Consider the following 24,992-nt stretch of genomic DNA (forward strand, 5'->3'; position numbering starts at 1 on the left):
TTTGATTTTCATCCTTTCAATTATCTTTTAAGTCAGACTTGATATAAGGAACAAAAAAAAGTATGAATTTAATTTTAACTAACCTTTTATTCTCCCTAATTATCCGTTCATTTGGACTGGCCTTAAGACTGTCTTTTTTTCACTGGAGTCTTTAAGAGGTCAGAAAAACACTGACAAAATGAAGACAAATAACATGCTACTTCTGAGAGGATTTCACTGTATTCAGCAGTAGTCAGTTTTACAAGCTTTTTTTTTACCATTCCAAAATGAAAAAAAGTCATATAAAAATATAAAAGAGTCTCATCTTTCTTTTCTCTAGAAATTGGGCCCAATTATCAATAAAAGTATTTAAACTTCAAATTAACCCCCAATCAAAAAATCCAATGTGTAGAACTGGGTCTTTTTAATAGCCAATGTGCAATATAATAAATAGAATTTACTTAAAAAACAGTAGACCTCATTTATAAATGTTATGCTCTGTGGTGGTTCACCATAGTAATAGACCTATTGCGATTTTCTTGATATGTTGTAGAATCTTTAATAATTAGCAAAAATGTAGAAATCCATTCAATCAGTCACTCAAACAAGCAAGAGAGCATTTATGCATCCATCATTTTCTGGATCATTGGTAACCTGTGCATATTTTTCCCTGATGACTTTGCCTCCTTGTATCACAAGGCCCAGCTCACTCATTTTCACCTCAATGGCAGTACCTTTGGTAATGAAACCCAAAGTTGTATATAGTGGGGACAAGGGATTCTTCTTCACATCATGTATGGGTAGACAAAAAGTGGCTTTAAGTTCAGGGTGAGTTACATGAGCCTTATTAAAGCACAAACTCATTGGTCTAATAAATCTTTCATATTTTGATGGTTTTCAAGGAAAACCATCCCCAACAAAGCAGACTTTAGTAGCCATTCTCTTCCAAGTCTTCTTCTTCCTCCTTCCTGTACAAATAACCTTTAACACTTCTGCTTCTCCCTGGGCATGAACCTTTGGCAAAGGCACTTCCCATTTACCAGCTTTCTCTTTTCATTTTTATTTAGTCATGTTGGAAAGGACTTTGGCTCAGAACTGTCCATCTCTGTCCAGAAGATATGCAGGCACTGCTCCTTGGGGAGTTTTTCATCGTTTTTTCGCTTGGTATTTCTCTTTTCATGCATCTTGATGCTTTTTTTTCATTTGCATCTTCTCAGCATGACATTGTTTGGGGAAAGTTTGGCCTTTAGACTTATCATTTTCGTTGCTTTCTTTGACATTTGTGAGCTTCATGGCTTCCTTTCTTTCTCTTTTTCTCATGGTAATCCAAGTGGTAGCCATTCTGCTTTCGGTGTAATTCTATATATTTGTTCTGTGGCATGACAACGGCTCTGTGCCAGTCAAGAGGCCGCTGAAATTGCTCCCAAAATTAAGACCCTCCAATGAGAGCAAATGAATCCCCACGAGCCGGAAAAGAAAAGGGCTCCCTTAAGTTTCAATCATAAATGTCCATGGCAATTCTGCTCAGATCCTATGAATTTCCTGCCCTTTTCCCTTCTAGCAGAGATAGTGTGTTGTAGTGAACTTATAATCAAGGAGGCTGAGATTTAAATTCTGCCTTTGAGACTTAACAACAAACAGTGTTCCTGAGGAGGTCATTCACTCATTCTTATCCTTTAAGCACTGTTAATTTCCTTCCGTAATCCCTTAAATTCTCCGAGTTTTACTGAACTTTTTCATTTAAAATTCATTTTTCATTTAAAAATCTTAGTTCCAAGGGATAAAGACAAGAGCCATTCAGAAACGAAGGGAATGAACTATCCTTCAACAACAATAGAATTAAACTGCAAAGGGAGATTGAGAAAAGTGCAGGCACATACATGTTCTGGACTTCTCTTTGTATGTCTGGGGCCATTTTGAGAGCCTCTCAACTCTTAGGGATATGAAAGCATTCACCCTCATTCACTGTCGTACCTTTCCAGTCTGGTAAAGCAGACAGCATGGTAGTATGGAAATCATGGACTAGTTTTTGAATCATACCTTGGACACTTCCTAACTGTATGGCCATAACTGATCTCTCAGAGTCTGTTTCCTTATCCATCAAATGGGGATAATAATACTCCCTCTCCCTGCTTCACATAGGTAGTTGAGAGAAAAGTGCTTTGAAGACTTGTAAAACCCTTCAAAAACATTTTAGGAACAGGATTTCCGGACCACAGGATCAAGAATTTGGAGCTAGAAGGAACCTTAGAGGACATCAAGTCCACTAAGGTGACTAAGTTTCCTCACAAAGTCTTTCAAATGTCCCTTGGGATTTTATCTCCCCAACAACCCTTGGCAGCAGGCAGTACAGGGAAAATGATAATACTAGCCAGGACCACTACCCACTAATAAAAAAGGACACATATTAACTATTAATCAGCAGTCATTGCCTCACTAAAGCCCTTGACAGTTTAAAAACATATTCTTTTGCCCTGGTATCTCATGTAAGCCTAGAAAGGTTGAATGAATTGCCCAAGATCACACATGCATGGCAGAGTCTAAATGGAAGTGCCAAGGAAGACTGGATTAGTTCAGGAATTTACACATACAGTAGTTCAGGGTCCTCACCACAATCCTGAGAGGTGGTATAACAGCAGGTAATGTCATACCCATAGGACAAATGAGGAACTTGAATCACAAAGAAATGACGGGGCTTTGACCAAAGCTTTCCTCCTAGGTTTCCTGTCTTCTGGGGCAGAAAGTGCTATCACCACATTAGAGTTGGGAAAAACTAAAGTATAGCTATTCATGATTAGTCCAAGGCCATTCAGCCAGAGCTTCAGACAGCTCAGAGGGAACTAAAGGGACAGTGGGGAATAGGAGGCAGAGGGACGTGAAGGGAGTCAACTGAGGCAAGTTGGGTATCCCAGTTGAGAATGTAGAGCAGAAGACCAACAGGTGGAAGTGACCTCTGCATCTTGTGGGAGGAACAGCAAAGAGGCCAGTGTCTCTGGATGATAGAATGCGTGGAGGCAGCAAAGTGTTAGAAAACTGGGAAGGTAGGAAGGAGACAGGGTTTCAAAAAGAGGATTTTATATTTTATCCTAGAGGTAATAGGGAGCCACTGGAATTTACTGAGTAGGAGCATCAGGAAGGTCATGTTGACAGCTGACTGAAGGATGGAGTGGAAAGGGGAGAATGTGAGGAAAGGAGATCAGCTAAGAGGACATCATTATGTTAAGTGATAAAGGATGAAGATGAATCTTCTTACTCTGCAACTTAACTTTACAAAGATAGAAACAATGAAAACAAATGAGTTAACAATTTTGTAAAATTCTAAAACTAGAAAGTGTCTGAATTAGGACAAGAATTTGAATCTTGCCACTTGAAGTCTGTATCGGTCAGTTTACTATAGGTTTCTCCTTCACTGAAAAACATGATTTTACTATTCTGGTTAAATATACTGAATCCATCTAGATATTTTGAGTAAGTGACTTGCTCATGGTTATACCAGTAATGTCAGGATTTGAACTTGGCCACTGATGTAAAATTGAGCATTTTCTTTCCTGCCAAACCTTTTTTAAGTTAATTTTCTTTTTAAAACATTATCTTCCATCTTAAAATCAAGATTATATATTAGTTCCAAGGTAGAAGAGTGGTAAAGGCTAAGCAATGTGGGTTACATGACTTGCCCGGGATCACAAAGTTAGGAAGTATCTGATACCAGATTTGAACCCAGGACCTCTCATCTCTAGTCCTGGCTCTCAATCCACTGAGCCATCTAGCTTCCTTTGAAATTATTCCTATTCTGATTACAACTTTCTTCTCTCTCTCTGTCTCTCTGACTCTCTGTCTCTTTCTCTCTGTCTGTCTCTCTGACTCTCTGTCTCTTCTGTCTCTGTGTCTCTCCCTCCTACACTCTTCTTCCCACCCTTCTTCCATCTTCTCTAATATTACCTTATAACTGCTATGAAATAGCTATTTTTAGCCTATAGGCTGACAATATTACAGAATCAAAGAATATTTTACTCTTGGAGCAGATAAGTAGCAGAGTGGATAAAGTGCTGGGCCTGGAGTCCAGAAGACTCATCTACCTGACTTCAAATCTGTCCTCAAACACTTACTAGCCAGGCAAGTCACTTTATCCTGTTTACCACAGTTTCCTCATTTGCCAAATGAGTTGGAAAGAAAATGCAAACCACGCCAGTATCTATGCCAAGAAATCTCCAAATGGGATCTTGAAGAGTTGGATATGACTGAAATGACTCAATAGCAACAATATAGTCATTTATACCTAAAGGTAACTGAAAAAAATTCCCCATTATCACATCCTTTGTTTAAAGACCTCCAAGGGAAAGGGAACTAACTACAACTTGAGACAACCCATTCCAGTTTGGGCAGGCATAATTGTTAAGAATGTTTTCCTAATGTTGAGTCTAAATTTAGATCTTCACAAATTTCACCTCTTGGATCTATCCTTGGACCCCAGAGAGCACAAATCGACACTATTTCATAGGACAAATCTTCCAGTACTTGGAGAAAAGAATCATACTTGACCTAGGTCTTCTTTTCTCCCCACTAGCCACCCTTAGTTCCTTCACCTCATCTTCTAGTGACTCTAGATACCTAATGTTCTTGGATGCTTTCCTCTTCCAGCTTCCCAATAGTCTTCTTAAACTGTGGATAACAAAATGACTACCATACTACCATTTGGTCTTTTTAGACCTGAAGAATAGGACTGTTGCCTCTCTTTTACTAGAAGCTTGCTTCTCAACACAGGAAAACATTTCATTTTTGGCTTACCCATTGCCCTGCTGATTCAAAGTGAGATGGCAGTCCAGCTAACCCACAGAGCTATTATAGAAACTTGGTTGTCTAATACTGCCACACCCATCTGATTTAAAAATAGAACTCCAACTCCCCCAACACCTCATCTCCAAAGAACATGGAAAACAGAGTAAAAATATATGATTTTAAAACTTTTTTTTATTTTGGAATCTTTGTCCATTAGACATTCATAGAATCCAGTAGGCAACCCAAAGGATTCTAAGGAAAAGAGAATAGGCTGGTAATGAGGGTCCCCACTAGGGACAAATGTCTTCCAGAAGTGCAAATAGTGCAATCAAATACCCAAAGCTGCTACAAAATAATTTAAATGAACTAAATATCACAGATAAAAAGGAATTATAATGGGGAGAAGATCTCAGGAAAGCTGGAGTCACAGAGATTAAATCTGACTGCAGAATTTCTTAGCTTGGTCTGTGTTCCATGAGGATTAATTGGCAAGGTCCTGAGCCTCTCAGTTCAGCTCCAGTTCCTCCATATAGGTCTGAACCCAGGCATCACTGGGGTTGGCACACAACTGACGGCCTCTCTTGGTCTGGAACCTGTGAAGGATGAAGGGAGAAGATAAGAGGCCAAGGATCTTTTCAGCTGTAGGTAGAGATGTTTCTTTATGTCCCTTTATACCCCATGTCTAGCACTGAAAACTTCTTGCATACCTCTGGAGGACCTTAATGGACAATCCTCATCTCTAACAACATCTCTCAAGTCTTATAACTCAATTAGGTTTTCTCTAAAGACCTATCTGGTAGGAAGTTTGTCAAGAAAACTTGACTTGGTTTTAAATTCCTGTAGCTTCAGTTTTCCTCTTCCCCTTGCATGAGTAGTTTTCACCTTGCTCCACGGAGAACTAAACCTTGGCCAGGGGCCCCCTGTGTGATTTCTTTCCCTTATTATCAGGGTCTCACCTGAGTTGTCTCATTTATCTATTAGACCAAGTTGCAGAATGGTCCCATTTACTCTTTCTTCCTCTCTCCTTATATCCCCTAAAGAGATTCAGGGTACAGTAGATAGATACTCACACCACAGCTGGCTGGGAACACAGGCTGCTGGTCTCATAATAGTCTGTCACAAATTTTCTGTGGATCTGTTGGCTGACATAGGAGAAGCAGCAAGAGGTGGGAGGGTCAGAGCCCACTGTAAAGAAAGAGGAGGCATGAGATTAGGAAGGTCATTGTTCCTACCCTCCAGTCCTTAGCTGTTGCACATCCCAGGGACAAGCTCTGTGTCAGGCACACTGGAGATGTGACCCCTCATGACTCCTTTATCCTGCTTCCCTCCAGTACCAGGTGGGATTCTCAGTATGCCTGGAGAAGGATCAGGCTTGTTGTTCTCATCCCTATTGAGAATATTTGGAAGAAACCTGAAGCATAGGAGCTAGAAGAGATGTCAGAGATCTAGCCATCTAATTCCTACTTTCTGTCAAGAAGCCACTTGCTAGAAATCTCATGGGTATTTAGCAGCTGAGCCAGAATAGGAACTTAGGCAGACACAGAACTCAGGCTACTGTCCTTTCTTCTCTCATCTCCTGCTTTGATTTTAAATGAAAACAAACATATACTATCAAGGACATGGTAATGTTTTCAAGTCCAAAAGGTGTAGAAACCTTTATGTTCCTGCTCATCCCTTTCAGTTCTCTCCCTCCCCAATCACAACAGATCCCTGTGATCAGACTAGGTTATCTCCTATAAGGACTCTGTCCGACTAAGATCAAAGGCTGGGCACAGTCACAGAGGGCAGGAGAGAGCTTACTTACTTGGTACAGAAGATGCCAGAGAGCTGAAGGCCATGACCATGAGGATGGAGAGGGCAGCCACAGAGACCTTCATGATCCTGAGAGGAGAGAGGTATCAGAGGAGCAGAGAACAAACTAAGAGACCCTGCAGATCTGTGTCTCTGTCTCACACCTGGACCCTTTCTTTATAGGGGTTTCTAGGAGTACCCAGAAAGAAAGAAGGAACATTAAAGGTATGGAAATTCCAGGGTAGAGCTGATGTCATGATGACAGTAGAAAACTGTAAAGTGAACCCAGAAAACGTAAGGCTGGTTGACAAGGGCTGAGGTTCTCTTTCTCAGGGCAATTTCATCATGGGAGAAAGGCGGGGAGAGATAAAGGAGAAATGCAGAATGGCAAAGGTGCTAAGGGGGAAGTGGTAAACTTGAGTTAGAAGAGACACATGAAACAGATGCAAAACTAAGTCAAAATGAGGATTTTGTTGATCATTGACATGGAGGAATATTCAGCCTGACCTTCAGATTGCTTTTTTTTATATATATATCTTAACTGATCTTGGGTTTGTAAATTGAGAGTTAGAAGGGTCCAAGGTAGTTTAAGTTCAATAAACTCATTTTCCAGCTCAAAAAACTGTGGCCCATAGAGAAGTGACTTGTCCAAAACTACACAGGTAGTCCAAAGCTGATCCTGAATATGGTCCCAGGTCTGCTGACTCTATGTCTCTCTTTTTTTTTTAAACCCTAACCTTCTGTCTTAAAATCAATATTATGTATACTGTATGGGGTTAGGCAATGGAGGGTCGATCTGCCCAGGGTCACACAGCTAAGAAGTGTTTGAGGCCAGATTTAAACCTAGGACCTGTTCTGCTCCTCTAACAACTCTCTCCTTTCAGGATCATGAAAGTTTATCCAAGTTTTAATAACCAAGAAGTGACTGGTTCAGGATTCAAGTCTCTAGACCTGGTTTTCAATCCACCTAGATGCCTTCACTACATCTTTAGACTCATGGAGAATAGTACCTATGGAAGAACCACCAATGATCCTTCAAGGGCTCTCATGGACAATTTTTTGTACAAATGGTGGTCATGAATAGGTGGTTGTTGTCCTTTATATTCAGAGAAATAAAATGATGTCACTATGTCAGAGTCAATGATCAGCATGTCTAACTGGCTGATGTGATTAATATGAGCTCAGAAGGCTTTAGCACAGGTTGGGCACAAAAGGCCTGTGTGATCATTTAAGTTGGAAATGTCTCTAAATTTGCACATTTTGTGTTTCTTTTGTGTTGCTCATAAAGCACAGTACTTTCTGTAATGCGTCATGCTATGCAGGATGTCCTGTGCCAGTGTTTCTCATGTCTCTCAATCAATACTAAAAAGAGAGACCTCGAAAGTGTTCCTGTATTCCTTCTCTGACCTTGTGTGACTTTTTCATTAAATAGTCTTTTAGGCAAACATATGCTTGGCATTCCAAATTACCAGCCCATTGGAGATGTGCTCTCTGCAGTAAGGTTTGAATGCTTGATGGTTTAGCTCAGGAAAGGACCTCAGTGTCCCATATGTTATCTTGCCAGGTGGTCTTCAGAATCTTCCCAAGATAATTCAAATGGAAGTGACTCAGTTTCCTGGCATGGCAGTGGTGTATCGTCCAGGCTTCACAGGTATAGAACAATGAGGATAGTAAAATGGCTCTGTAACCCTTCAGTTTGGTAGGCAGTCTAATACGTCTTCTCTCTCACCCTTTCCTTCAGAGCCTCCAAACACTGAGCTAGCTCTAGCGATGCATGCATGAACCTCTTCATCTCTGTGGACATCCCTAGAAAATATTCTGCCATGCTAAGTGAACTTAACCATAGCATTCAAATTTCTCCATTCGCAATAACCAATGGTCCATGGATGGATGGTGTCATGTTGGCTGATAAGAACCTGTTTTCCTGGTGTTGATTGTCAGACAAAAAAATGAGTACAAACAGAAAAGAATCAGTCCATCTTCTGTTGTATCTCAGTCTCCGATGCTGCACTGAGTGCATAATCATCTGCAAATACAGCTTCATGAAATGAGGAGTCCTGTCTTGGTTCAGCCCTATGTCTTCTTTCTTGTGTGATAATACTAACCACTTCCACTTGTACAACACTCTAAGGATACAAAAGGTTTGGGTTTTTTAAAAAAAAAACAAAACTTGCCTTCTGTCTTAGAATTAATAGTAAGTATTGGTTCCAAGGCAGAAAAGCAGTAAGGGCTAGGCAATGGGAGTTAAGTGATTTGCCCAGGATCACACAGCTACATCTGAAGCTAGATTTGAACCCAGGACCCCCCATCTCCAGGCCTGGCTCTCTCTCCATTGAGTCATCGAACTTTCCTAAGGATATGAAAGATTTTGACATATATTCTCTCATTTTATATTTGCATCAACCTCAAGAAGTAAATAGTTTTGTTATTTCCAGTTTATTTATGATGAAATGGAGGCTTGCAGTATAGTGGAAAGAGCCCTAGGTTTGAAGTAAAAAAGATCTGGGTTCAAGGCTCATATCTGAAAATTACTAATTCTCATAGAATCTGCAGTCAATATTCTATTCAGATGATTTGTAATACAGTTGCCATATTATTATCATTATACCAGTTATTCTTTATTAAAACTTTTTAATTAAACTTTTTAAATTAAAAAACCAATACTATATTTTGGTTCCAAGGCAGAAGAGTTATACCAATTATTATTAAGTGGCTTATCTACATTTTAATAACCAAGTCACAGACTTCAGGATTCAACCTGAGGTCTTGACTTCAGGCAGAGTTTTACAAATTATGGAGGGAGCAAACCCTCATGGGAGAGGAGTCAACATGAGAGCCTGTGGGGAGGAGTGTAGATATGAAACAACTAGAATTATGGGACATTTTTAAGGACCAACTATCACAAATACAACCATTCTTTTGAAGGAAAATGAATGTCAAAGAAGAGAAAACAAGATATGGAGGGAAGATGGAGATATATATGAATACAATGTTACTATTTAAAGGGTTAGGACAGTTATATCCACTGTTTTCCCTGCAATTTGTGAGATATAATTTTCCTCTATAAATTTGGAATCAGCAGATGTGACCAGATCCAGGATCTGCCTCCAACTATTGGTGTAACTTGGACAAGTTACTTCTCTCTGGGTCAGTTTCTTTAGTTGTAAAATGATGGTGTTTGATTAAATAACTAAGGGCCATTCTAGTTCAAAATCTACAGTTCTACAGTCTAGACAATTATCCTGTCAAAGCTGTTTGAGGATCATGTTGACTATTTCTCTGAATTGATAATCAGCATAACTCTTTCCTATTTGTTTTTGTATTTGTTTCATCTACTCTATCTCTGATGCTATTTCAAGTTCACCACTTTCCCCTCTTCCCCCTTGTCACTACACATACATTTCTCCTCTCTCTATCCAGCCTCCTCTTTTCTCCACAATGAAACTGTACTAGGGAAGAAAACCTCAGCCCTCAATACCAGCCTTCCATTTCGGGGCTCATTTTTCAGTTTCCAACTCCTACCATGACACATGGAGCTTCTCGTGGTATATGGTGTGAGACACTGGTCTAAGCTTGATTTTTGTCTGACTACTGCTTTCCAATTTCCAATTCCAAAACAGAATGCTGACCCAGGTGGGGGATTTTTTTGAGGTTTGCCTAACACCCTGCTGTTATGCTGACATGCTTCCATTCCAGAATAAAGTCAATAGAACCGAGAAAAAAAAACTGATGCGATGAGAAAAATATTGTAGATGGGAACAATTTTGAATGACTTGAGAATGCTGATTACTGCAGTGATAAATCATTCTCTCAGAAACCTGAAGACTAAGAATAAGAATGAGCATAAGCATAAGAAAGATTAAGCACAGGAGACCTTTAGACTAACCTCTTTGGGCACAAATGTGATAGACTACAGGTACCAAATGAGGTAAACATTTTCAGCTAGGGTCATTTTTTCTTCATTGTACACAATTTCTTTGGGAAAACCTGTAGAAATTGGTGAGTAGTGATAGGAATTACAAAAAGAAAAAGAAAGAGCATTAATGAAAAAGACAGGGAAAAAGAACACAAAAGAGCAGAAGGAATTTCAGAAGGGAACACAAACAAGCAAAGGATTACTTACTATTTTGACAAATAATATATACCTTAAAAAATCTATATTCAGTAGAAATTCACAAGTTCACATAACCTCCTCTTTTCTGTTCTTTGCATATTGAAACATGTGTGTTTACATTTTTAATTTAATAACAAAATTAAATAATAAATAATTTTTATTATAATAAAACATATAATAAAAAAGGAAAAAATTATAATATATGAAGGTCCTGGCAATGTTTTTGTACAAAAGAAATTGAGAGATGCTATGGCATAGATTTAGAAATCACTCTTTTACAGCCAGTGGTTGAGTTTGCAGAATGCAGCCTGGTCTTAATATTGTTGGCTTGATTGTGTCTCTTCTCTGTGGCTAGGGCTTCCTCTCTTTCCCTGTGCTCAGAACCTTATGTCACTATTCTTCACTCATATTCAATGCCTCTATGCCTTAATTAAGACACACAGGGCATGGAGATAGAAGGGATTAAGGGGAATCATTATAGACAGAATCCACAGAGAGAACACCCTCAAAGGCACAGAAAATTAAAGGTTCAATGCTACAGTAAGCTCATGGAAACATCTTAGTCAGACATCCGCTGGAAGGAACTATGGTGTTGTCTGAATCCTGGGAGAAGAACAGAAAAGACAAGGAGAGGAAGTCTTATTATATTCTCTTGACCTGAGAAGGAAGAGGGAGGAGGAAATCAAAGTGGAGTCTAGTATTCTCCCTCAGTAATAGGAAGCAAAAGAGAACTTCTTTCTCTATTGAGTTCCAGTCAGAAATGAGGATCCCACTCACATGATGTCAGGCCAGATTTTGCAGAGTTCTTGATCTTCTCCACTTCTTTTTTTTTCCTCCAACAGAGGTAGTATGGTGCAGTGGATATAGAGCACTAAACTTAAGAGTTAGGGAGGCTAAGGTTCAAATTCTGCATCTGATATCTGACTAGCAACCAGGGTATATCTAGACAAAGCAAACAACATCCTCACCCTTCAAATGCTTTCACTTTCCTTCCCAAATCCCTTGTTTCCTTATATCCTTCCTTAGCCCCACTTCCACATCACCAGATAGTTTGTGAATCTCTTCACATTGAGGTCCAGTTAACAGTGGAACCCAACATACTCCAAGCAAAGCTCATTTTCTTCCCCTTAAACCCATCTTCTTTTTCAATTCCCTCTTTCCTTTAGAATTCCATCATTCTACTACAGAGGAAGAACTGTGGGAGCAGAAACACAGAAGAAAAACAACTACTCAAACACATGCGTGGGTAGGGATATGATTGGGGATGTAGACTCTAAGCAATCACCCTAGTGCAAATATCAATAATATGGAAATAGGTCTTGATCAATGATACATGTAAAACCCAGTGGAATTGTGTATTGGTTACAGCAGGGAGGTGGGAAAGAACATGAATCATGCAACCATGGAAAAATATTCTAAATTAAGTAAATAAAATTTTTCAATAAAATAAAAGCATCCCATCAATCTTTTGGATTCATAAGTTTGAAACTTCAGAGTCATCCTCAACTCTTCATTCACTTATATCCAGTCAATTGCTAAGTTTGGAGGTGGATTTTTTTGCTTCTTTTCACATCTCCTACACTGTCCCCTTTTCTCCTCTTAAATGACAATCAACCTGGACAAGGTTTTCATCATCTCTCACCTCAGCTCTTGTGATAGCTTTCTGGGTGGTCCCCTTGTCACTCCAGTCTCTCCTCTATCCAATCCATTCTCCAAAGAGCTGTGAAATTGATATGTCTCAAGCATATGTCTGATCACATCACTCATCTCTTCAAGAAGCTCCAGTGTTTCTCATACCATTCCATATTTTTATTTTGGATCTTTGAAAAGGCATCCCTTATGAAAGGATCCCTTTTTTTCCCTCCACCTCTTTCAATTCCCACTCCCTTCAGAGCTCTGTTCAAACACCATCTCCTACAAGAAATTATTCCTGATTCCCCCAAGAGTTAGTGTTACTCTCTACTCCCATATTTTTTAACCCTTACCTTCTATTTTAGAATCAATACTAAGTATCAATTCTGAGTCAGAAAAGTGATAAGTGCTAGGAAATCGGGGTTAAATGACTTTCCCAGGGTTGCACACAACAGTTAGGAAGTATCTCTGAGGTCAGACCTAAAGCCAGTATCTCCCATCTCTAGCTTGCCTCTCAATCCACTGAGCCACCTTGATGCTCCTCACCCCCTATAATTATTGTGAATTGATTTTGTAAATAGATTTTTAAATTTACTTCTCTAGATCCATGTTGTTTCTTTCCATTGGACTATATTCCATTGGGCTACAAAGTCTTTCAGGGTAAGAATTGTTTCATTTTTTCTTTGGGCCCTTCTGACCCATGTCAGCACAGAGCTTAGCAGGTAGTCATCACTTAATAAAATGTTATTCCTAAAAACAGCCACTTGAAAGACTTAATATGTAAACTATATATTAAAACATATACGTGTGTGCGTATGTGAGTGTGTATGTATAACATATTCCAGTAAATTCATGAAATAAAAGAACCTGTGCTTTGGGGGAAAAAAAACTTATTCAATTCCAGTGAATGTTGTAGAGGGGATGTTGTCCTGGGTGGAAGATTGAACTTCAATGTTTCCTGCCAGCCCTGCATTTCTCTAATTCTACACTTGCTCAAGAAACTATATATACCCAATGATAGTAACAAACCTTGGCCCCATAGAAGAGCTGAGAAAATGCACCGACACTCTTCAGTTGCAGAGATGGGGACTTGGAAGTATGGAACACTGTAGAAACTGTCAGACATAATTAATGTATTGGCGAATTTTGCTGAACTGTTTCCCCTTTTGTTTTAATATATTTGTTGCAAGAGATAAGAACCCTTCTGCCCCTTTCAAATATTCCCTGAGATTTTCCCTCCCCAGCAACCTGGTACAGAAGGCAGTGTGGGAAGAATGATAGCAGAGCCAACAAACACCACTAATTAAGGGGGAGGAAAATCAACAACAAAATATAATAAAGAACCATTACCTCAATAAAGCTCTTTAAAGTTTTAGAAGTATGTTCGTCTGTCCCTATCATCTCATATAAGACTCAAGGCGGCCTTAAGAGACAGCCAGGATAGAAAGGTTGAATGAATTGCCCAAGAACCCACAGTTAACGCATGTCAGAGCCCAAGTGGGAATGCCAAGGCAGATTGAAAGCACTTCAGGAAATTATACATAGAGTAGTACTTCATGGTCCTTACCACAGCCCAGTGAGATGGCAGGTTAGCAGATGCTGTCATGCCTAGATGACAAATTAGGAACTTGAGACAAAAAGAGGTGACCGGACTTTGTTCAAGGCTTTTGCATTAACTCACTATTCTGTCTTCTAGGCTAAAAAGTGCTTTCTCCATGTCAGAGTTGGGAAAAACTAAAGTACAGTTATAATTGACTTGTCTAAGGACATTCAACTAGAGCTTCTGATGTCTCAGAGGGAACCAAAGGGACAGCGGGGAAGAGCAGGGGCCGGAGATGTGAAAGGATTCAGTTGGGAAAAATTGGGTCTCTGAGTTGAAAATGCTGCAGGGCAGAGGACCAAGAGGTAGAAATCATCCCACTATTTTGTGGGAAGAACAGCGCTGGATGGAAAAAGTGTAGAAACAGCCAAGTGTTCAAAAACTGGGAATATAAGAAGGTGAAAGGGTGTAAAGGGCTTGAAAAGTCAAAAAGAGAATTTTACATTGGATCCTGGAGGGGATAGGGAGTTTATGGAACAGGGCGCTGATAGGATCCAACTGGTTTTTTAGAAAGATCATTTTGACAACTCAGTGGAGGAGAGAGTAAAATGGGGAGAAATGTGAGGGAAGGAGATCAGCCAACACGGGACCATTTACTTTAATTGCAATATGGTTTAATTGGATTTTCTTAGTCTATAATTGAATCTCCCAAAAATGGAGGCACAATGAAATTAATTATTAATTACTATTATTTTTGAAGCTAGGAAGAATCTGAGCCAGGACAAGAATTCAAGACTTGTTGTTTGACATTCAAATTAGCCAGTTTAGTATAGGTATCACCATCAAAAAAGCATGATTTTTTAGATGATTAAATACCCTACATTTTTCTAAAGGTTCAGAGTAGGTATATGACTTGCCCACAATCATTGCAGGTAGAGAAGCCAGGATTTTAACTCAGGCACTCTGACTCCAAATTAAACATTTTCTTTGTTGTGATACCTTTTGAAATAATCCCCTTTTTAAAATCAACTTTTTTGGGGGCAGCTGGGTAGCTCAGTGGATTGAAAGTCAGGCCCAGAGACAGCAAGTCCTGGGTTAAAAAAAAAAAAAAAGTCCTGGCCTCAGACACTTCCCAGCTGTGTGACCCTGGACAAGTCACTTGACCCCCATTGCCTACTCTTACCACTCTTCTGCCTTAGAACCAATACTCAGTATTGACTCCAAGACGGAAGGTTAGGATTTAAAAAAATAAATAAATAAAATCAATTTTCTTGGTTCTCTTTCTCTCTCTGTCTCTCTCTGTCTTTCTCTGTCTCTGTCTGTATCTGTATCTGTGTCTATGTCTCTCTGTCTGTCTCTCTGTCTCTGTCTCTCTCTCTGTCTCTCTCTCTCTGTCTCCCCCCTAATTTTCCCTAATGATTCTTGGTACAATTCATATGAAGTATCTATTTGTGTCCCATACTCTGACAATATCCCAGAATCAAAGAATTTGAGTTTTCAAAGGAACCATAGTCATTTACTCCAAAAAGTGAATGAAAGGAGCAGCTAGGTAGCACAATGGATAGAGCATTAGGTTTGGAGTTGGAAGGATCTGCATTCAAATTTAGTCTCAGATACTTTTTGTCTGTGTGTGACCCTGGGCAAGTCATTTAACCCTGATTGCTTAGCCCTTACCACTCGTCTATCTTACAATTGATACTAAAATAAAAGGTAAGGGTTAAAAACTGACTAAAAGAAATCCCCACTATTACATGTTTTGTAGGTGACACCCAGCCTCTGTTTAAACACCTCCAAGAAAGGAGAAATCATTCAGAGCTGGAAGCAGTTCATTCCAGTTTGGAGATCTATAATCAGTTTTTCCTGGTGTCAAGTCTAAATTTATCTCCTCGCAATGCCATCCATTACTCCTGATTCTGTCCTTGGGGTCCCAAAAGAACAAATCTACCCTCTTCCAAAGGACAGACCTTCTGATACTTAAAGACAGAAATCATGTCTGACCTGAGTCTTCTCTTCTCTCCATTAAACATCTCAAGGTCCTTCAACTCATCCTCTTGTGACAAGGCATTTTAAGTCTTTAGTTGCCTCCTCTTCCCATTTTCCAGCTTCCCAAAGGTCTTCATTAATTGTAGTTCCCAAAACTGACCAAAATATTCTGCATATTGCCTGACCAGATCCTACAACAGTAGCACTATTGCCTCTCTATTCCTGGAAGCTTGCTTTTCAACACAATTTTTTTTTCCGGCTTCCCCATCACCCTGCTGACTCAAAGTGAAATGACCATCCACTGAACCCCCAGAGCTCTTACAGAAACATTGTCTACTGAGGTCACACCCTTCTCACATGAAAATGTAGAACCCTTCTCCCCAATCTCTTTTCCCTTGAGAAAACAGAAACCATGATGAAAAGATACGGCTTTAAAATGTTTTATTCTGAAGTCTTTTTCCAAAAGATGTTCATCAAATTCAGCAGGTAGCCCTAGCACTCAAAAGAATGTACGCTTGGTTACTACTAGGAGTCCCCATGGGGGACAGATATCCTCTAGAAGTGCAAATTGTGCCAATAAATATCCAAAACTGCCACCAATAACTTAAATAAATTAGATCTCACTGGCAAAGTGAATTATTATGTGAATTATGATTAGTAAATCTTCAGTCCTGGGAGATTTCATCCAAGAGCAGAGTTTTTTTGGTTTGGATCCTTTTTCTTTAGGATTCATTGATCAGGGCCCCTGAGCTCCTCAGTTCAGCTCCAAGTCCTCCACGTAAGTCTGAACCCAGGCATCACTGGGGTTGGCACACACTTGTCGGCCCTTTTTGGTCTGGAACCTGTAGATTGAGAGATGGAGAGATGAGGCCAAGGAATTTTACACCTGGAGATGAAGGATGGTTCTCTATGTTCCCCCCACTCACTTGACTGACAACTTCCTGCGGATTTCTGGAAGGGCTTAAGGGACAATTTGCACCTTTTGAATCAATCATTCCCCTTTCTAGTGATCTCTCCAATAAGAAGTCCTTTCTGAAGCCTCATTCCTAGCCTCAAGCTCTTCTTCCCTCAAATTAACACTAACCCTCAGGGGAGAATAATTTTCATTTTACTCCTTGGAGACCAAACCTTGGTCTGGGGCTCCATGGACTTTCTCTTCCCTTGTAGCCAGGTTTCATCTCTGTCTGGTGCCTGATCTACTCATTTGTCCAAGTTGCCAAATGACTCTATTTCCTCTTTCCATCATTTCTCTCTATATTTTCTAGAAACAGTGACTAGGTAGATACTCACACCACTGCTGGTTGAGAGCACAGGCTGCTGGTCTCATAATAGTCTGTCACAAATCTTCTGGGGATCTGCTGGCTGACATAGGAGAAGCAGCAGGAGGTGGGAGGGTCAGAGCCCACTGTAGAGAAAAGGGAAGAGTCATTATTAGAGTTGTATGTTCATACTATATATTCCTCAGGTGCTAACTGTATCCTGAGGAAATGTTTCCTATTAGGCATAATGTGGAGTTTTCCTTCATATTTCCCTTCCCCTGGTTTGTTCTATGCCATTCTCACTATGTATGGAGGAGCATAAGATGTTCCCATTCCATAGAGGATCCATGGAGAAAATAATAAACATCAGAGCTGCATGGGATGTCAGAGATCAGCCCATCCAACTTCTGCCTTTTGTTGAGAAAAGCACTTTCCACAAGGGTATTTAGTGGTAGAAGAGAATTAGGACCTGATTGGATTAGAACCTAGTCTAGTCCCCTTTCTGCTCTCTTTTCCTATCTTGAACTTTGAAGTTAAACAGCATAAACTGTCCAGAACATGTTCATGCTTTCAAATCCAATCTACCTTCCACCTGCTCTTCCCTTCCAGTCCTCCCTCTCCCGACCCTCACCAGATCCTCATGATCTAACTAGCCTTACTCCCTGTCAGGATTCTGTCTCACCAATGACCAGAGCCTGGGGACGGACACAGAGGGAAGGAGAAGGCTCACTTACTTGGTGCAGAAGATGCCAGAGAACTAAAGACCATGACCACGAGGATGGAGAGGGCAGCCACAGAGACCTTCATGATCCTGAGAAGAAAGAGGTGTTGAAGGAGCAGAGCACAAGCAGAGGCTTCAGAAGTCTGTGTCTCTGTCTCATGCTTGGACCCTCTCTTTATATGGGCTTCAGAAAGCAACTGGAGGAACAGAAACGGAATGGAAATTTTGGGGTGAATTTGATGTCATGGTGAGAGTTGGAAACTGAAAGATGAGTTTAGGAAATACAAAGCCAGTGCAGAGGGCTGAGATTCTCTTCCCCGGCGTGGTGTAGTTTCATCATGGGAGAAAATGGAAGGTGGGTGGAGAAAGGTGAAATGTGTATGTGGCAGGGTGACGGGGTGCTGAGGGGGGAAGTGGTGAATTTGACATAGCAACAGAGACTAACAAAAAATACGCAAAACTAATAGGAAGGAGAGTTAGTTGGTGACTGACTTAAAAGAGTGTTCAGTGTAACATTCATAATACTTTGATATAACTTCCTATATCTTAGGACTGTAGATTTAGAGATAGAAGAACCATTAAAGATCCTTTAATCCAACTTCCTCCCATTACACGTAAGGAAACTGATGACTCTTTCAGGTCTCACAGGTAACGAGAAGCAGATCCTGGATCTACTGACTCTACATCTTTCCACTTGCATCTCAAGGAGACTAGTCTATTCAGAGGAACAATGTTTAGTCTTTTCATGACTCCTCTGGAAGTGGTTGGTGCAAATGATAGCAATAAGAAGGATTGCAAAGAGAATGATGATTGCTCTACTTGATCCCATTTCTGTGTCTGCCTTCTTTTTTTTTTAACCCTTTACTTCCTGTTTTAGAATTGATACTACGTATTGGTCCCAAGGCAAAACACAAGTAAGGGCTAGACAATAGGAGTTAAGTGACTTGCCCAGGGTCACACAGTTAGAACATATTTGAGGACAGATTGGTACTCAGTACCTCCTAAATTCAGTCCTGTCTCTCTACCTGCTGAGCTACCCTTGTGTCTGCCTTCTTATCTAATGATATGAACATTATTCCATGCTCTAAATTTCCAAAGGACCTTCACATCTATCATGTCATTTAATCTTTGTCATATCTTTAAAGTAGTTGGGATTGGCATTATTATCTCCATTTCATTCATTAAAAAACAGACTTGGGGAAACTAAGGTGGCTCAGGGGATAGAGAACCAGACCAGGAGATGGGAAATTCTAGGTTCAAATCTGCCCTCAGACACTTCCTAGCTATTTAACTCAAGGCAAAGTGCTTAATCCCAACTGTCTAGCCTTTACCACTCTTCTGCTTTGGTACCTATACTTGTACTGATTCTAAGACAGAGAGTAAGGGTTTAAAAAAATGAGATGTCATGGGAAAACTTGGGTTCTGGCCCCATCTCTGAAAATTAATTTATATGTGACTTTAAGCCTCACATGATTCTCAGGCCAAACTCTTGAAGATTTCAACCAGTTGCTAATATGATTTGGCAGTAGTTTCCTTATTAATGAAATGACAGACTAGAACCAGAATCCGAAAATCATAACATGGTGATAAGGGGAAAAAACACCTAAACAGACTCTGTCCTCAATGGGTTTGCTTTTTAATGGGTATACATCTGTATTATATCCTTTACAGGATGGTTGTAAGGCTCAACTACAACAATATTTAAGAGTTTTGAAAACTTTAAAACATAAATGCCATCTATTATTATAAATAAATATCATTTATTATTAGAAGTGCCAAATTTGTTATTAATGTCATTAATAATGCCATCAATTGCTTAGAAATATTATATATTATTAAATGATTTGTCCATATTTAAACATATTAAGTGGCAAAAGCAAGATTAACTTAAGGTCTTCTGATCTTAAGTCTGAGTTTCCCAGTTATGGGTAACCTCCCCTCACCTAATTATGAGGGCATGAGATCCTTCAGGGGAGAAATTTTAGATGCAAAACAGTGACCAGAATGATTGGATATGGGATATTCTCAAGTACAGCTTTTTCCTCTATTGATAAAAGAAAGTTCATATTAGCCAACAAAGCAAGATGTAAAGAAGATAGATGCTGATTTAACCAAAGTGTTAATGGAGAGATTCAGAACTAGTTGGATGGCTTAACTCAAAGAGTATTCCTTAATGGTCCAAAATGAACATATCAGGAAGTCTATAGGATAGTACCTTAGGAATATATGCTTGGCTTTGTACTATTTAATGCTGTTATCATTAGCTTGGATAAATGCATAGAGAGCATGCTCTTTAAATTTGCAAATAACAGCAAGCTAAGAAGGATAGCTAAATATTCAGTGTCAGAGTCAGGATTTGGTCAGAGTCTAAGAATGTGAAATTCAAAAAGGATAATTAAAGTCATGCACTTTAAACAATTTCACATGTACAGGAGAGATTAGACAAAAGTTCTGAAAAGATGAATGTTTTAGTACCAGTTCAATGCAAGCCTGCTGTGAGATATGGCAACCAAAAAAAACTAAGATAATTTTGTGCTGAATTAAGAAGGGGATGGCTTCCAAAATTAAGGATGTTATAGTTTCTCTGTACTCTATCCTCATCAGATCTCGCCTGGCAAATTCTGTTCAGATCTGGGTGCCTCATTTATTGTCACTGATAAACTTACAAATGTTCAGTAGAGGTCAACCAGGATGGTGAAGGGTAGTCTTGAATCCATGTCATGAGGATAGGTTTCCTCTAACCAAACCAACACTTTTGTCCTTCATTCTTCATCATTCTATTCTATTTTTCAAGGATCTTCCCAAAAACAATGAGATCATCAAGATACACCAATACTTCTAAGTAGTTCATAACTCCAGCTACTTTCTCCATTAGTCTTTGGGAAAAAGCAAATGCCCACCAGATACCTTAGAGAATAAGTTCAACATGGAAAAAAAATCCAACTGGAGAGGTAAAAGCGGTCTTCTTGTCTTCTTCCACCATAGAAACCTGCTAGCAGTCACTGCATAAGCAACATTAAGAACTACTGGATGCCTAACAGAACCCAGGGCATAGTGTACTGATCCACTTTGGAAGTTTTGCAATGCAAATAGTCTCTAAGGCTCTCTGATGATGCTATCAGTAAAAAAGTCTTTGAGATGGTCTCTGAGTTCACCCATCAGTGATAAAGGGATATTCCTCGATCACTCCTGGATTCAGTGAGTTGAATCCTATAAGTTGCTTCTAAGTCCCGTCTCGTATCCCATTCATGTTTTGATAGTACACTTGCTCTTTTATTCAATTTCTGTCTCAACCAATTCTTCCATTATTCTGATGTTGTCTTCAACAAGTAGATATCTCATGATGTTCACTATCACCACTTGCCTCTGTTTTCCCATAGATTTCTGCATAGACTGCATGGATGGTCAAAGTGGGTCAATCTTGGATCCCTATTTGTTGTGGTTCCTGATAGCATCTTAACTGAAATGGGATTGATGGTGATCAGTGCTTGACACTCCAGTAATCTGGACATCTGAAAGCCACCAACCTTTATCCTATTGCCATCCATTTCCTTGGGAAATTTCAAGCTTACTTTGATATATCTCAGATATAGATAGTTTTTGCTACTCAGTCTTCCAAGTCCAAGCCCTTTCAAAGACTCTGAAGACATTTTTCTTAAATGTCTTTTCTTGAATGTCAATTCAAGAAAATAATCCCTTGTACACCAATTTGGATCATCATCAGTACCTTCTACACCCTCAGTCTTCACTAAAACCTCCATGTGGACTTCCATAAGTAAAGGTCTAATGGGCCCATCAGAAGAAATGAAAACTAAGAAGCTATTTATCAATTGGAGAATGGCTGATTATAATGGAATATTAATGTGCCATAAGAAAAGACAAAAGAAGTAGTTTCAAATAAACCTGGGAAAAGATATATAAACTGATTATGAATGAAGTAAACTGAACAAAGAGAATAATTTATTCAATAATAATCATACTGGAAAGACTTAAGGAATCTGATCAAAATACAGATTAATCATAATTCCAGAAGACTGATGAAGAAGCATGTTACCTTCATAATGGAGAGATGATGAACTCAATTTGCAGGATATGGTATATCTATATTTTTTCTTAAACCCTTACCTTCTGTTTTGGAGTCAATACTGTGAATCGGCTCCAAGGCAGAAGAGAGGTAAGAGCTAGGCCATGGGGATTAAGTGACTTGCCCAGGGTCACACAGCTGGGAAGTGTCTGAGGTTAGATTTGAACCCAGGACCTCCTGTTTCTAGCCCTGACTCTCAGTCCACTGAACCACCCAGCTGCCCCCTATATCTACATTTTTTAATGTGGCCAGTATGAGAATTTGTTTCCCTAGACCATCCTTATTTGTTATAAGGGGATTGTTTTTTTTTATTTTTCAATAGAAAGAGGAGATAGGGAAGGTTTAGAAAATAAGTATTTATCTTTCAAAAAAATAAATAAGAAGGAAATAAACCCATAAGAATCAGCACTGAAATCACACATTCTATTTTTAAGAGGTGAAGAGAGCCCCTTCCTTGGCCTCATTTCCTTTTCCTGATACTAGTCCTGTAGATTTCAGTTTCTGCATGGGGGCTGCACTCTCCTTTATTAATATATCTGAATTATATTTGAATATCTTTGTGATTAGTTCCGCCTTTCCAGCGGTTGCCTATTAGTGCTGTTTGTATATCAGGACAGTGAAGTCTCCATCTCCTTGTTTCCATTCCTTTTCCACTTCAAATAGTTTATGTTTCTCTATCCTGTCCTCAGTTACACCATCACAAGGTTGCCTCAAGACTCCTATTTTGATCTCTGGATTCCTATTATGGTGGCCTTGCCTAGGTAGCCCATGCATCTGAAGATGCTTTGATCTAGTTGTGGATGGAGCTTCCCAATAGGAATCCTTCCTAATCACTGTGTAACTTCACACACACACACACGCTCCTAACATGCCACCCTGGTGCTTTCCTGGTATTTTAGGTCTCTTTCAAATCTAGGCCATTTTCTACTCATCTGCCAACGTGATTTTCCTATGTGACTCACTACCCAAATCAATAAACTACCATGGCTCCCTATTACCTCCAAAATCAAATATAAAATCTTAAACCCTTCACAATCTTCCTACACTGATGGTCTCACACTTAACTCTTCATGTATTCTACTATCCTTCTTCCTGATTCCTCACAGATGCTACATTTTCCAGCTCAATTCCTTTTCATTAGCTATCTTCCATGCCTGGAATGCTGTCCCTCCTGGGCTCTGCCTCCTGGCTTCTCTGTCTTCCTTCAAGACTCAGCACAAATTCCATCTTATGCAAGAAGCCTTTCCTACTCAACTTTATATAGTCTATTTGTACATAGCTGTTTGCATATTATCTCCTCCATTGGATTATCAGTTCCATGACAGCAAGAAGTATTTTTGCTTTTCTTTGGACCTCCAGGTCTTGTCACTGTGCCTAGCACATAGTAGGTGCTTAAATAAATGCTTGATGACTAGATGGAAGGATTCTGTAGAAGCTCTTGTCTACTCAACTGCATCATTTTTAGTTCACTGCATCAAAAGCCTGGTCCTTCTTCAGGCTTGACTTCCCCTCTCTCTAATCTCTTCGTTAATATAGAATTCATTTATATTACAAAAGTAAAGGGATTTCTGTCACCCAGCCCCCATCTACCCATCCAACTCTCCTTGCTGAAATGTTGATTCAATGAATGGAGGAAATACTTGTTTTAGTTTCAGCACCTAACAAATACTTCTCAAGTTGTTGCACATAAATTCACAATGTGATGTTAAGCTTGGCAGACCTCAGGCCCCCTACCAGCTCTTAAGCCATTAGACCTCCATTGGCATGTCCTTCTTTTCTAGGTTAGAAGCCTAGGTATCTGTCTAGGTGATACGATGGACAGAGCAAAGACTCTAGATGACCTGAGTTCTAATCTTCCTAGAAACACTAACTATGTGACTAGGCAATTTATTTAGTCTCACTTTCCTCATTTATAAAATGGCAATAATAAGAGCACCTACTTTGTAGAGTTATTGTTATTAAATGAGATTGTATTAAATATACATGTGTATATGTAATATAAAGGGCTTAGTCAGCTTTAACGTGTAATATTGGGGTTAGCTATTTTAATGGCTTCCTCATGATTGATCCAAGGAAGGCTTGAAGCCTTTTCAAAGATTTATAAATCCAGCCAGTGGCATCCCTCTGCTATGCTCTATTTGATCCTGGTCTTGCTTCTAGAAGTATTTCTCTGTCTGGTACAGTGGACCTAGCTTTGGCCTGACCCATAGCAAAGAGATCCCTTTTTCATATGAGTTTTAAATCCTACTCATAAGAGGATTCCCTCTTTCTGGTAGGAGATCCAACTTCCTGGCTACCAGACAGCTCCTCCCTGCTGTGCTATCTTGAATGAATGCCATTTTTATCTAGAATAATTCTTGCTCAGAAGAGATATGCAGATCAGTTCCTAGGTATCTGTTCCAACTCTAATTATATCTAATATCTATCTAAATTCTTTTTTTGTTGTTGTTATTATGAACTTTAAAAAACGAAAAAACATAAGCACTTCCTCATGAGATGCATAGAAATAGAAGGTTGAGACACTAAGTTGAAATTCATGAAACTACAAGTCTCTGTTTTGTATTTCTTGGTTTGTTTTTTTTTTAACCCTTACATTTTGTCTTTGAATCAATACTGTATATTGGTTCCAAGGCAGAAGAGTGGTAAGGGCTAGGCAATGGAAGCTAAGGGACTTGCCCAGGGTCACACAGCTGGAAAGTGTCCAAGTCCAGATTTGAACCTAGGACTTCCCGTCTCTGTGCCTGGCTCTTAATCCACTGAGCCATCTAGCTGCCTCCTGGGTTTTGTTTGTTTGTGTGTGTGTGTGTGTGTGTGTGTGTGTGTGTGTGTGTGTGTGTATGTGTGTGTGTGTGTGTGTGTGTGTAAGAGAAGGTTATGTCAAATTTAACACAGTAGTTTCTGTTTGTATAATCCATTTCTGAATCTTCTCTTTTCTTCTGTATATTTTTTTAAATTATCAATGTTGTTTCTTTCTTTTTCCACTATTTCCCACTCCCTCTCATGACCCTCTCTTCCCACCTCCCCACACGGAAAAGTTCTCCCTTATGACAAATAAGTACAATCAAGCAAAAGTATACTTTGGATGTGACTCAAAATGTATGTCTTCTTCTGAA

The 24,992-nt window shown here is 39.5% G+C and overlaps 2 protein-coding genes and 1 pseudogene across 3 annotated transcripts; all 3 read right to left on the reverse strand.

Annotated features, from left to right (window-relative positions):
* Positions 1-579: 579 nt before the first annotated feature.
* On the reverse strand, positions 580-1,360 carry LOC123247325 (annotated as a pseudogene).
* Positions 1,361-5,032: 3,672 nt separating this feature from the next.
* LOC123247326 (C-C motif chemokine 4-like) lies at positions 5,033-6,642 on the reverse strand. Of its 2 annotated transcripts, none has more exons than XM_044676189.1 (3): positions 6,560-6,642; positions 5,826-5,940; positions 5,033-5,333 (listed from the first exon to the last, which is right to left on the reverse strand). In XM_044676189.1, exons 1-3 carry the CDS (start codon positions 6,630-6,632, stop codon positions 5,261-5,263), a joined length of 261 nt encoding a protein of 86 aa, XP_044532124.1. In that variant the 5' UTR covers positions 6,633-6,642; the 3' UTR covers positions 5,033-5,260. The 2 variants fall into 2 exon arrangements, with proteins under 2 accessions (XP_044532124.1, XP_044532123.1); XM_044676188.1 differs by having other exon boundaries at positions 5,033-5,348.
* Positions 6,643-16,246: 9,604 nt separating this feature from the next.
* Positions 16,247-17,889, reverse strand: LOC123247327 (C-C motif chemokine 4-like). The gene is made up of 3 exons (XM_044676190.1): positions 17,809-17,889; positions 17,106-17,220; positions 16,247-16,657 (listed from the first exon to the last, which is right to left on the reverse strand). Exons 1-3 carry the CDS (start codon positions 17,879-17,881, stop codon positions 16,570-16,572), a joined length of 276 nt encoding a protein of 91 aa, XP_044532125.1. The 5' UTR covers positions 17,882-17,889; the 3' UTR covers positions 16,247-16,569.
* Between the last annotated feature and the right edge of the window lie 7,103 nt (positions 17,890-24,992).

This window comes from Gracilinanus agilis, chromosome 4 (genome assembly GCF_016433145.1).
Source record: "Gracilinanus agilis isolate LMUSP501 chromosome 4, AgileGrace, whole genome shotgun sequence".
Lineage (NCBI taxonomy): Eukaryota > Metazoa > Chordata > Mammalia > Didelphimorphia > Didelphidae > Gracilinanus > Gracilinanus agilis.